Consider the following 13,874-nt stretch of genomic DNA (forward strand, 5'->3'; position numbering starts at 1 on the left):
GGCAGGGGAGCAAAGAAATGGCAGGGGAGCAAAGAAATGGCAGGGGAACTGAATAGTCTTGCATCAGTCTTCATGGAGAAAGACACCAAGTGTATAACAGAACCAGACGAGAGTTAAGGAGCAGAGGTGAGTGTAGTGGCTATCATTAGGGAGAAGGTGCTGGAAAAGGCAAAAAAAGGTCTGAAGGTGGATAAGTCACCTGGGCCAGATGGACTACATCCCAGACTTCTGAAGGAGATAGGGAAGGAGATTGTGGAGACATTAGTAGTGATCTTTCAGGAATCACTGGAGTCAGGGAGGGTCCCAGAGGACTGGAAAAGAAATGATGGAACACCCTTGTTTAAAGGAAGGAACAAGTTAGGAAATTATTTGCCAGTTGGCCTGACCTCAGTCGTTATTCAGATTTTAGAGCCCATGATTAAGGATGAGTTGCACAGTACTTGGAAAGGATGGTAAAATAGGGGTGAATCAGCACAGCTTTATCAAGGGGAGGTCATGCCTGACAAATCTGTTCGAATTCTTTGAGGAGCTAACAAGTGAGACAAAGGAGAGCTAGTGGGTGTGCTATATTTGGACTTCCCGAAGACCTTTGACAAGCTGCTGTACAAGAGGCTGCTAAATAAGATAAGAGCCCATGGTGTTAGGGCCAAGGAACTGGCAAGGACAGAGGATTGGCTGACTGGCAGTAGGCAGAAAGTAGATGTAAAAGGGGATGGCAGCTGGTGACAAGTGGTGTTCCGCAAGGGTCAGTGTTGGAGCAGAACTATTCATGTTATACATTAATGCTCTGGTCGAAGGAACTGAAGGCATCGTTGCTCAGTTGCAGATGGCACACTAGATAGGTGGAGTGACAGGTAGTTTTAAGGAAGGACTTTGACAGGCTAGGAAAGTGAGCAAAGAACTGGCAGATGGAATACTACATGGAAAAATGTGAGGTTATGCACATTGGTAGGAAGAACAGGCACAGACTATTTTCTAAACAGGGAAATGCTTTGGAAATCTGAAGCGCAAACGGGACTTAGGATTCCTAGTTCAGGATTCTCTTAAGGTAAACATGCAGGTTCATGCGGTGGTTAGACAGGCAAATACAATGTTAGCATTCATTTTGAGGAAACTAGAATACAAGAGGCTATGTAAGAATACTGAGGCTATGTAAGGCTCTGGTCACACATTTGGAATATTGCGATCAGTTTTGGGGCCCATATCTAAGGAAGGATGTGCTGACCTTAGAGATTTACAAGAATGATTGGGAGGATGAAAGGCCTGTCATATAAGGAGTGGTTGAGGGCTCTTGGTCTGTACTTGATCGAGTTTAGAAGGACGAGAGTGAATGTGATTGAAACGTACAGAATAGCCTGCTTAGAGTGAGAATATATTTCCACGAGTAGGAGAGACTAGGACCGGAGGGCACAGCCTAAGAGTGAAGGTATGACCCTTTAGAATGAGATGAGGAGGAATTTCTTCCACTAGAGGGTGGTGAACCTGAGAACTTATTGCTGCAAAAGGCTGTGGAGACCAAGTCATTGCGTGTGTTTAAGACAGAGGTAGATAAGTTCTTGATTAGAAAGGAAATCAAGTATTACCAGGAAAAGGCAGAAGAATGGGGATGAGAAACATTTCAGCCATAATCGAATGATGCAGCAGACTTGATGGGCCAAATGGCCAAATTCTGCACCTGCACCTTATGGACTAAAATGAAGGAACATTTTCCTTCCCCTTAGCGTAATCCAAGGCAAGTTCCTTTCCAAGCCACACATTCTGACTTGAAGCTAACTTGCTGATCCTTCAGAGATGCTGACTCAAAAATTCTGGAATTCCTCCCCTAACAGCATTGTGGATGTGCCTACATCACATCAATAGTAGCTGTTCAAAAAGGCAGCTCAGCATCACTTTCTCAAGGTCAATTAGGAATGGGCAATAAGTGGTGGTATGGTCAGCAATGTCCACATTCTGTCAACACAAATAAATATGTATTGTGCCTTGTTGCCTGGTAACCATCCATTTTTAAGCTACTTTCTCTTTCTCTTCCATAAATTAAACTATTGGGTGGAGAGAGTTGTACATTCTGAATTTTTTTTTCCAATCTACAAATATCAAAGTAACAACCTACTCTTTATAGGTAACTGGATCTATTTACTCTTCGGGCCCAGCCTTTAAGGATGCCTAGCCTGAAGAAGTTACCCTCGTCCCTCCGGACAAACCTCAAGGGATCTCTCTTCCACTGCAACTCTCTCGTAATATCCATCTTCTATCCGCCTCCCACTCTCTCCCTACTTATTTCAGAACCCCCTTCCCCTCCCCCTTTTCTGAAGAAGGGTCTAGGCCCAAAACGTCAGCCTCTCTGCTCCTATGATGCTGCTTGGCCTGCTGTGTTCATCCAGCCCTGCACCTTGTTGTCTCTTTGCCACATACACTTTTGTTGCCAATATGGGTGACTGGCTGACTCTCAATACCTTGACCATATTGGAAAAAGACAGCAAATAATAAGCTCTGCAAGTCAAGCTGCTCTTCCTTCAAGATATGTACTTCCCTTCTTCTCCAATAGATACTCACAGCTGAAATCCATGTTTCAACATAAAATCAGACAAAAACCATCGTCAATGTGTCATAATATCAAACCAAATCAGTGAAGATAAATTCAGATTACTCGTTCTTTGCAATGAATTCTTGCTGAAGAAGGGATCATTTATTTAATTGTACAACTACACAAACTCTCTGGCCACAAGGCAAGCCAATCAACTGATTAAACTCCCAAATGGGAGTTTAGTTTGTCCTGAATAAAACAAGAGAGAGTGTTTCGCCTAATATTAACTTAATTAGAAACAACAGCAAAATAAAGAAATGAAGATGTATTTACATATAACTAAAAGTATGTTGAGAATCAATGGTTTCAACCAACCTCATAAATCAGTAGCACTGTAGCACTTTCTGATAAATGTGTGATTCACTGATTCCTAGATGTATGTTCCTTTCCTACTCTTATGATTAGTTTAGTTATCTGGATTGCTGGTTTGCGATGCAGAGTGACGCCAACAGTGTGGGTTCATTTCCTGCACTGGCTGAGGATACAATGAATACCCTGCCTCTCAATCTCACCTGAGGTGACCCTCAGGTTAAACTGACCATAATTATCCCTCTCTAATGAGAGAGCAGTCCAATAATCCTCTGGGACTTCAGCAGCTTTACCTTATGCGGAAATCTGTAGCACCAGTAGGTAACTCAAACTGTATTATGATGTTGACATAGGCTTAACTAAACTAGTCTTCTTTTGGATACCTGCAAATGATCCTTTTAGTTCCAACTGATTTGTACAGTGGAAATATTTCTATATACACACACATACAGATATATGTTATAAATATTCAAATTTAAGACTACTGTACAAGGAAGATGGCAACATTATCTGAGTAGCCTAGGCTAGGTGAGAGAGATTTCTGAAAATTCTCCTAAATGCATAGATATGTAGAATGCCCACATCACAGACACAAAATAGTTATAGTTGCATAAAATAAATTGTAGAGGTGAACATAAATTCTTAGTTTTTGTTCCAGCACATATAATACGCGAGCTAGAACTTGCTAAAGGCCAAATTGTAAATGCTCAGAGAAAGGCATGGCTCTAAGCAGGAGGCAACTTAGCCCAATTTACTGAAACAACTATGTAACCTCATCATAACTGTGTTCCAACCATCACCCTGAAAATCGTATACAATTCCGTGCTTAGTTACTTACATGCACTGTCATGATACCATGCCTAAAGTTTGTATATCTCAATGGAATAGAGAGCTTCAAGTTTATACAATACTTGAAGGTGTCCCAGCTATTTCTGCTCAGTTAAGGTGACACAATGTCGGAAACAGGAAAGATTCAAGGATTGGATGAGGAGTGGGGCAATTAGCTAACTCAGATTAGGAAAACACCACATTTATTCCTGTTGGTGGTCTAATGCACAAGAGCATGCTCTCTAGCATATTATTCAACATACGAGTCACAGAGCAGGATTATGTATAAATGCACTTATGCATAATGCAGGGAAGAACAAGCCTCAGTCATTAAAGCGGTTTCACTAAGTAGATATTCTGAAGAAAATTTACATTTTATGTACTTAACTATAGGAAGCTAGTTAAACCAGCTTACTTTTTTCTATCTTTGTCTTTCTTGACTGGCTGTTGTCCTGTAGCCTGGCAAGATTGCCCCTGCAGTGTCTGTGCCGCCATCCTCCTCCGGTTAAATGCATTAATTTCTTCTTCCAGTTCTCTTCGCTTTTCCTCTAACTTTTTCTTCTCTTCCTGGTGTGACTTCTTCAGTTGATCAAACTGATCGTGCAGCTGTAACACACAGCCAGAGGAGAGATGCAAGCAAAAATTCAGCATCCAGTAGAGATAATTTATTTCTTTTAAGAAACATGATAGAATTGTCATCATGTCAACTCCCTTAACATTGGGCTAGATTGGCTAATGCCTCATGTTACACAGGTTTGTTTTTACACCATTTCCTTTCTACGCACAGGTGGTGCAAAAACACTATCTAAACATTAAATTCTAGACCAAAAATAAAGTTGCTGGAAAAGCTCAGCAGGTCTGGCAGCATCTGTAAATCAAAAATCAGAGTTAACGTTGCGAGTCCGGTGGCCCTTGCTCAGAACATGTACATGTATATATTATTTATTAAATTCTAGATGTTATTTTGTTCAGATTTTGTGGTTGTAATGACAGAAACCTCTGGCATCTGCACAAGTGTAGCTGAACACTGAAATCTAGAAGTCACTCTGATTTTTTCTGATTCCTAGGGCATGTTATCTCAGGGCCAACAATTCTTAGAAAACAATGAACTGATGCAAAATTTCCTTTTAAGCTTTAATATTGTAATAGGAGACCCCCCAAAAGGGATGTTTTGTTAATGAAATGCAATCCCGGTTATAAGGAAGGATGTTGTGAAACTTGAAAGGGTTCAGAAGATTTACAAGGATGTTGCCAGGTTTGGAGGGTTTGAGCTATAGGGAGAGGCTGAATAGGCTGGGGCTATTTTCTCTGAAGCATGCGGCTGAGGGGTGGTCTTATTGAAGTTTAGAAAATCATGGGAGCATGGATAGGGTGAATAGTCAAGGTCTTTTCCCGAGGGTAGGGGAGTTCAAAACTAGGAGGGAATAGGTTTAAGGTGAGAGGGGAAAGATTTAAAAGGGACCTAAGGGGTAGCTTTTTCACGCAGAGGGTGGTGTGTGTATGGAACGAGCCTGCCAGAGAAAGTGGAGGAGGTTGGTACAATTACAACATTTAAAAAGGCATCTGGATGGGTACATGAATAAGAAGGGTTTAGAGGGATATGGGCCAAATGCTGGCAAATGGGACTAGTTTAATTTGGGATATCTGGTCGGCATGGATGAGTTGGACAGAAGAGTCTGTTTCTGTGCTGTACGTCTCTATTACTCTTTAGCTGACTTTTTAAAACAACGTACCAAACTCATGCTCAATGTTGAATAACCTTTCTGCACTGGAAACTAACTTTATATTTGTCTAACGTCAAATTTTATGACGTAAAATTCCAGTTTTTAAAATATATTTTGTTTCAGGTGTTATGGTATTTCAACTCCTAACGTTGGCCCCAATCCTAATTTCACTCTGCAAAATTTATACAAATGAAGGATAATCAGTGCATTTTACTCCCTGGGTTGCTGTTTGTGAGAATACTTCAATGCTAAGTTAGTTACTTGCCCCACTGAATGATATCACTGTTGTGGAATGCTTGGAAATCCACCACCCCACACCCCCGACTTGGCCCCATATTCAAATTAACATCAGGAAAAATTGGAATTCCGACCACGAAGTTCACCAGATCCCGGTGGGCAGCTTCATGGTCAGCAGCGAGCACCGCTTTGCTGGTGATGGCATAATTCATGCCATTTCCAACGTTAGAGAAACTGACAGAAGTGTTGAACATTTCTATAAAAATCCCAGTTTCAACAGCTAGGTCTAATGTTTAAGTTCACATAAAAGGTATGAAGTTTACTTTTTAAACATATCTTCACTTGTTTTAAATGACAGAATAAGGAACCAGAGACCCAAGATTCCAATACAAGTTCCATATTGATGATATAATGCAAGGCCGGACAATCTTATTGTCTTACTGTTATGTACAGTCTGGAATATCAATAGAAAACCAACAAATAAATTTACAATTCAGCAAAACAAACAAACAGTTACAAGAATGTAACTAATTTCCCCTTTCTAGGGTGTAGGCTTACCTCCTTCTCTTTCTCTTTCAGGTCTGTCTCAGTCTCTTTAACTCTCGTGACAAACGTTTGCCTCATCTCCTCCTCTTTTTTCTGCAGTTCACTCATGAATTCATTTCTCTTAGCCTCATATGTTTCCTGCAGGCTTAAACCCAGAGCAATACATTTAGAATTATGGATGTTAAATTATGGAGCAGTTTGACAGATATGAATCTAGAGGTTTTATTTTCTGCTGAGTATGGTGAATAAACCTTTATGACAGAATGGTTCCTGCTTCTTCTTTTACTCACTGGATATTTACCACAATAACACGATGATGCACCTTAACCTGAAAAGGACACGATCTAATTCATTTAAATCACAATACTTCCCTTAACCGACTCATCTGCTTGTGACCTACATGAAAGAAATTTCCATTTTGTACTAATTTATAGGCTGACAAAGATTCCAGCAAGACTGTTAAGTGTCCGATCCCACTAAACATGGTGAACCATTACAGTCAGAAGGAAAGGAGATTTATCTGCAATATTCTTGGACTGGATTTAAATATTGATCCTACAGAATGGATCATGTGTTAAACCACTCTGCTACCCTTTAGCAGTTTCTGCATCCTAGTTAAATTTCTAGGTCGCTGCATTTTTGATAGCTAAGAAAACAGACAGTGAGAAAAGAAAAGACACTGCTGTATGCTTTGGTTTGATTGGTTCAATTACAATATTTATCATGTGACGTAAGGCAAGGAAGGGTCAGACTTCCATCAAGTCCTTCAGTTACTTGTTGGTTTTTCATAGTCTTAGACCACCAAATAGTGCTAGTTTTTCCATCCTCCAGCCAACACACAAAACTGCAGCTCCAAAGTAGACCGTTGACCTACTTCCATATCTCTTTCGAAGTAACAGCAGGGAGGTGCACAAGATTGTCATGGTGAGGCTCCATCATTCCCTACACAGGAGTCCCCATATTACCACAGTGATTGGTGAAAATGATCTCCACCAATCTGCCTGGAGCATGCTACAGCATTCATGTGCTGGAGTATCACTGGGGGGTGTTGCTTCTCAACTTCAGTTGGTAGCCAGAAAGACAATAATCTTAGTATTTCTGAAAAAAAATCTCAAAACTTACAGTACACACAAGCTATGCAAATTTAATATTCATTTTTTCATGATAGATTCCAGTAGGTGCACCTGTCATAGTCAGAGTCCTGCAGCATGGAAACAGGTTGTTCGGTCCAACTGGCCCACGCCGAACACGTTTCCAAACTAAACTAGTCCCAGCTGCCTGTGTTTGGCCCATATCCCTCCAAACCTTTTCTATCCATGTACTTATCCAAACGTGTTTTAACTGGACCTGCATCCATCACTTCCTCTGGCGGTTCATTCCACACATGAGCCACTGTGTACAAAAAAAAGTTGCCCCTTATGTCCCTTATAAAACTTTCTCCCATCACCTTAAAATTATGCCCCGGTCCTATATTATTACCAATATTTGACAGGAACTTTGCACCACCATTGCTCATTTGTATGTTGTGGAATGTATTATGTTACTAGTCACTAGATGTCTTCCTTTATTCCTATCACATTGCAACAGCACCATGACCTCTGGAGGAATGCAGATAATTCAGTAGCAAAGAATCCTAGCAATGTTCCGAAAGAATCCAAAACAGGGAACTGCTTTATATACTCAGGAGTTTCTTGATGCTTTTGACACTAGACAAAAACGTTATATTTGCGTACTAGCATAAAAGGACTAGCATAGTTGAATGATGGGCATGGTTACAAACATGATCCGGTAATTGTAACAATTCAAAATGACATTGCTTTGCAGAGCAGATCATGTAATAAATTCCCTTTTCCTTCCAGTCAAAAATAAAAAGTGACTTTAGATCATATTTCCTCATAAAATCAAAATAGATTGACAGTGTCCATCCATATTTTGCGAATATAAATTAACTATGCTTTGTATTGAAAAGATAATAATTATGATTTTCTACATAGCATTAATTTCCTATTTATTTGACCTGGCAAGCGTTAGAGAGAATTTCTGTTGGCCTTCATTTCCATCCAATAAAAATATTTCCCACAATACCAATAATTAACTTCAATTCCCCAGTCGTAAAAGAGGTTGCTTTAGTCAACATTTTACACCAGAAAATCCAGATAAATGTTTAACCTGAATGGTTTGCTATCAGGATCGGTGTCTTTGAACCCCATCTCCTCCAACTTGCATCGCCGATATAACTCATAGTGACGTGTGTGTGTTTGTTCTCGGAGGTCTTCCATATTAACACGGATCAGCATTTCTCGCAGCTTTACAAAGTCACAATGATTTTCATTTTCAACTGTCAAAAGAATAAGTATTTCTAACTCAAGTAATGGATGAGTAACTATTTAAAAATTAATGCTGCCTTTTGCATTTAATCAAGGAAAGACAATGTTAAGGAATAAGTCATTTTCCATAATGATATTAAACTTTCAGTGGATGGAACAACAGAAAATGTGCAATTCAAATCAGTTAGAACTTCATCCTTCATTATCTACAACACAACACATTTTTAAATAATTGAGAAAAAAATCAGTTATTTTTATTTAATTTTCTTCCAACAGATTAAGCAGAAAAATTAACATAAAAACGTCCCTGCAAAAATGAATATCACGTAAATATGGAGGAAACTATCTCAAATAATAGTAACTACATCAGCATGCTAGTCCCCTTACAAGTTTATTTACTATCATGTGTATTTTGTTACAAAATACAGTGAAAGTGTAGTTAAACGTACTGTGGACATTTATCCATATTAACTACCATTTTATGAAGTGTTGCTATTATGGTTTAACAAAACCTTCACCTACCCTGCACAACACCCCATGGATACTGTCGAGCTTTCACCAGTTTATTTCCCACCTTCACGTCTTCCATACTGCCAACAACTGCAAATGGAAGATGGGCCTGGGGGGAGTAAAAACAGATCTACATATAACAAAACAAAAGTCTTTTCTTCTATTGCCATTGTACCTCAACAGATCATAAATGCATATTTAATAACTTACAAAGAGCCAGGTGATGTGGTTTAAACGAACTACAGCAGAACATCAATGTGCAGTTCACACAAGGTACTAACTCTAATCTAAAAAAAGTTACGTTGCTACAAATATGTCACCGAGCTATTTAAGGAAATGGCTGTGCAACAATGTTTGCAGCTCTGAGTTTGGAGGGCGCCTCTATACTGCTTGAGCATCTCAGCTTTGCAACTCCAGTATGCTTAAAATTTCTATTTTACGAGTGACACTTCCATTTCAAAGAGCTGTCATTGTAGCACTTCTGAGTGACACTGCAAATTAGATCTGAGAGACACCAAATTCTGTGCTGCACCCATACAAAACCATACTGAGACTAGCCTAGTCAATACTAAACCCCACTAATAGCAAATGAGAGGAAACAGATACTTGATAACTATGAGATGTTACCTACTAAGTTCAGGTACTTACATTCATTGCTGAGTTGATCTCTGCCATTGCATCATCGTCTGTTGGAAACTGGTAGATCTGCACACCATTGCTGACCAATTCACTCATTATCTTTATCTTAAATTTGTGCAATTCACTTTTAGAAATTGTATCAGCTTTGGCTACAATGGGGATTATATTTACCTAAAGTCGTAAAAGGAAAATCTAGTGAAGTAGCATTGACAAACATCATACAGAATGATAAAACTGTAACTGAACAAACTTTGAGACTTGCATACATGGTTATTAAATTATATTTCCCTTTCGCAATTATCCCCAGATTTAGTATAGAGTCTTCAACAACCATTGCTGTCCCAACAGTTGCTCATACATAATAGTTCACAGCTCCATTTGTGTAGAGGGTTTATTTGTAGAATTTGTAAAAGTTTTAACAACATCTACTGTTCCTGATACAATCCTTGAAGTAGTGAAACAAATAGTAGGATCAACATTCACAATCAAACCTATTAGAAGAGACCAATATATTTTACAATGGTATTTTTAGAAATAGTGCAGTATTTTCAATCTTGTGATATCATACAAAGCATTGACTAGGAGTATTTACCAAATGAAATTAACTTCACACAACTTCTGACATTCAAAAGACCAGCGACTTTGGTACAAACAAGTCATTAGTCAAAATGACAGATCATTCTTACTATAAATAACATACAGGTGCACAAGACAGGCAGCTGCAGAAATAAACTGCCACTCAAAACAGAAAATGTGAATTGAGCAAAAATGAATAACATCTCAGAAATTAAGTCCTTTTATCCTGCAAAACTGACTAAAGTGCAATTTTGCAATTCTCCTACTTATTTGTGATCTATCAGAAATAGAAGTGATAAAGCATTGGGGGGATGGGCAGGGGTGGGGGGAAAGGTGGGTGTTTTGGTGGGAATAGAGCTAACAAGTATGTCAACCTAAAAATATCAATCTGGTAGTTTCAAATTGTTCAATGTATTTTAAATGCACAACACATTGCGCCATGACTGCTCCTTGTTGAGCAGATGGTAGCTTGGAATTCCCAGCTCATAAGAGTTGGTCTCTGATTTCACAGTAAGAGACAGTGACAAAAGTGTTAAGTGAAGGATTCTTGTCCACAGATTCTATTATTAGCATGCTGCCAAAAAGAGCTGGAAAGTTGTTAGGAGTTCTGTTTATATCGTTCCTCGATTCATTATTTCTTACTGGTGAGAGATGGGAAATGTTGGTGTACAAAGGGATCTAGGTGCCTAGTTCAGAAGTCATTGAAAGCTAGAAAGCAGATAGAGCAAGCAGTTTGGAGGGTGAATGGTTTGTTACCACAACAGAGTGACAGCACAGGAGCAAAGATGTTTTGCTTCAATTGCATGGAGGATCCAGGAGACCATACCTCAAGTATGGTGTGCAGTGTTGGTCCCCCTATCTAAGGGAGGATATATTTGTCATAGAAACAGTACAGCTGAAGTTCACCATACTGATTCCTAGGATGGCGGGACTGTCCTATGAGGAGAAACTGAGGGGGTTGGGCTCATGTTCTCTTTGATTTAAGAGATTGGAGGGTAATCCCGCAGAAACAATAACAACATTCTTAAAGGGATAGTCTGAATAAATGCAGAAAGGAGGTTTCTCCTAATTGTTGGGTCTGCAATCAGAGGACACAGTCTCAGGATAAAACCCAAGCCATTTAGGACTGAAATGAGAAGGAAGTCTTTACGCAGAAAATACGTATCTTTGGAATTATCTACTCAGAGGGCTGTGGAAGTTCAGTCATTAAGTTCAAGGTAGAGGTTGAGAGATTTCTAGTCGCTAATGATACCAAGGGATATGGGGAAGGCAGAATAATGGCACTAAGGTAGATAATCAGCCATGATCTAGAATGTGGCAGCAGGCTTGAGGGCTTGAATCAGTTACTCCTGCTGTGCTATGTTCCAATGTTCCTATTCTTTGGTTCACATATGCTGACCTCCAACACAGTTCGATTTGTAATTAAGTAAGATGTGTGTAAACTGCAATAATTGCTTTAATTAAAACAAGCAAATTTAATTGAAGAGCATTGTCCAAAGCCAGTATAACTGTGTTTCACCTCTGGAAGCGCCAGTAGCTGTTCTTCTTAGGTGGGGAACAAATAAAAAAAGAAACCATGAATAAGCCAGGAGGTCTCAATTTCAAGTGAAATAGGTGTCGGTGCTTTTTAAGATTTTGCTTTTAGATATTGAAGCCACAGGCATGAACCATCATCATATTGGACAACAATATTAAAATTAATATTCTAAATATAGGGGAAAACTCTGAGGATCAGGGCCACGATTTATAATAAATAGAATTCAGTTTTGAGTGTTCCCCATAAACTTAACGATTATCTCCCCTCCCATGCCAAATTCAGACTTTCTCAATTGCTTCAGATGGATTAAATTCTTAAAATTTTTGGATGAACGATAAATGGCGAATTTCAAAATGAACACCATACTAAGCATAATTTAAACAAAAAAATCAACACTGTATGAACACAAATCTTTTACAGGAGAAAGTGAAAGTAAAAGGTCTAAGTAGAAAGCAAAAGTATGGATCTATTTCTCTTGAATGTACAGATTGTGAATTTGTCTGCAACCAAACATGTCAGATCTTAGGAATATAAACTGCTTGGACATAAAAGTTAATGCGCGAGATAACCGGTTATTTTAATTAAATTTGATGGAGAAGTTGTGGGGAAAAATTCAAGCACAAATTCAGTATAACAAATACCACACAGTAGAATAAAAACATCAAATGCTGAGAAGGCAGCTTGTTGACCCATTGAGTCTGTTTCTTGCTCTCTGTAAGTGTGTTTCTGGTAACACTTGCCGCTTTGCTGTAACTCAGTTTATTTTTTAAATGTGTTGATCCAATTTTCCTTTTGAGGTTACAAATGAATCCACTTCCACTACACTCTCAGCAGTGTATTTGAAATTCTAACACTTGTTAAATTCAGTGACTGGGGGTTTTCTTATGTCATGTTTGATTCTTTTGACAATCACAACTTTATGAACACTGGCTGGTGCAGCAGTTGATGATTTTGAGAGAGCAAGGCATTTACATCTGACAGATTGTAAAGGGGTCCAAAGTGGCTGGACAGAATATGGAGCAACATTTGCAATAAACAACACGATACCACGAGGCATTATACTCACCTACAGAGATAGTAACAGCTGCAGATGCTGGAGTCAGAGATAACACAGTGTGGAGCTGGAGGAACACAGCAGGCCAGGCAGCATCAGAGGAGCAGGAAAGTTGACGTTTGGGGCTGGGACCCTTCTTCTGACCCAAAACGTCAACTTTCCTGCTCCTCTCATGCTACCTGGCCTGCTGTTTTCCTCCAGCTCTGCACTGTGTTATCTATGCCCACCTATGGTCTTTACATTTATCAGCTGGAGACAGAACCATGGAAACGTTACTGTACAAAAAGAGGTCATTAAGTCCCCCATGTATCTGCCAGCTGAACAAACCAACTAACCATTCTAACCCCATTTACCAGCATTGATCCATAGCTTTGTATGTTACAGCTCTTCTAACACAGACAGGTTCCTTTTAAATGAGTTGAGGATTTTTACCCCAGCCGCCAAACCGGAATGCAATTATTAGACACCTATCACCCTCTGGGTGAAAGCATTTTCTTTGTATTCCTTCTAATCCTTCTCCAAATCATCTCTGTGCTCACTGCTAAGTGACCTATCTGCTAGAGGAAACAGGTTCACCTCATCCACTCTATCAAGCCCTCATTATTTTGTACGCCTTGATTAAGTCACCCGTCAAACTCCTCTGTTCCAAGGAAAGCAAACCTAGTATGTCCAATCTTTGCTCCTACAAGGTCAGAAATCACATGACACCAGGTTATAGTCCAACAGGTTTAAATGAAAACACAAGCCTTCAAATAAACCCATTGGACTATAACCTGGTGTCATGTGATTTCTGACCTTGTCCACCTCAGTCCAACACTGGCACTTCTATGTCATTTCCTCCTACGGGCAGTCCCTGGGTTGCGAACAGGTTCCTCAGTTCTGTTTGCAAGTTGATTTACACAACACAATGCAGGATGATATAAAAAGGAGCTGTCTGTAAGTACAGGAAATATGGATATATTGGATCTTTAAAATTATATCACTGTATGTGATTGTGTTTGTA

At 39.4% G+C, this 13,874-nt stretch overlaps 1 protein-coding gene across 1 annotated transcript in view; it reads right to left on the bottom strand.

The window, feature by feature from the left end:
* The window catches only part of LOC109935560 (septin-8-B-like), an 87,638-nt gene that overhangs the window by 8,174 nt on the left and 65,590 nt on the right, over positions 1-13,874 (bottom strand). The window contains exons 5-9 of the mRNA XM_048603564.1: positions 9,714-9,875; positions 9,078-9,174; positions 8,398-8,566; positions 6,241-6,373; positions 4,137-4,327 (exon numbers count right to left, since the gene is read on the bottom strand). Of these exons, the coding sequence (XP_048459521.1) occupies positions 4,137-4,327; positions 6,241-6,373; positions 8,398-8,566; positions 9,078-9,174; positions 9,714-9,875 (752 nt within the window). The remainder of the gene's footprint in view (positions 1-4,136; positions 4,328-6,240; positions 6,374-8,397; positions 8,567-9,077; positions 9,175-9,713; positions 9,876-13,874) is intronic.

This window comes from Rhincodon typus, chromosome 12, assembly GCF_021869965.1.
Source record: "Rhincodon typus isolate 14 chromosome 12, sRhiTyp1.1, whole genome shotgun sequence".
NCBI lineage: Eukaryota > Metazoa > Chordata > Chondrichthyes > Orectolobiformes > Rhincodontidae > Rhincodon > Rhincodon typus.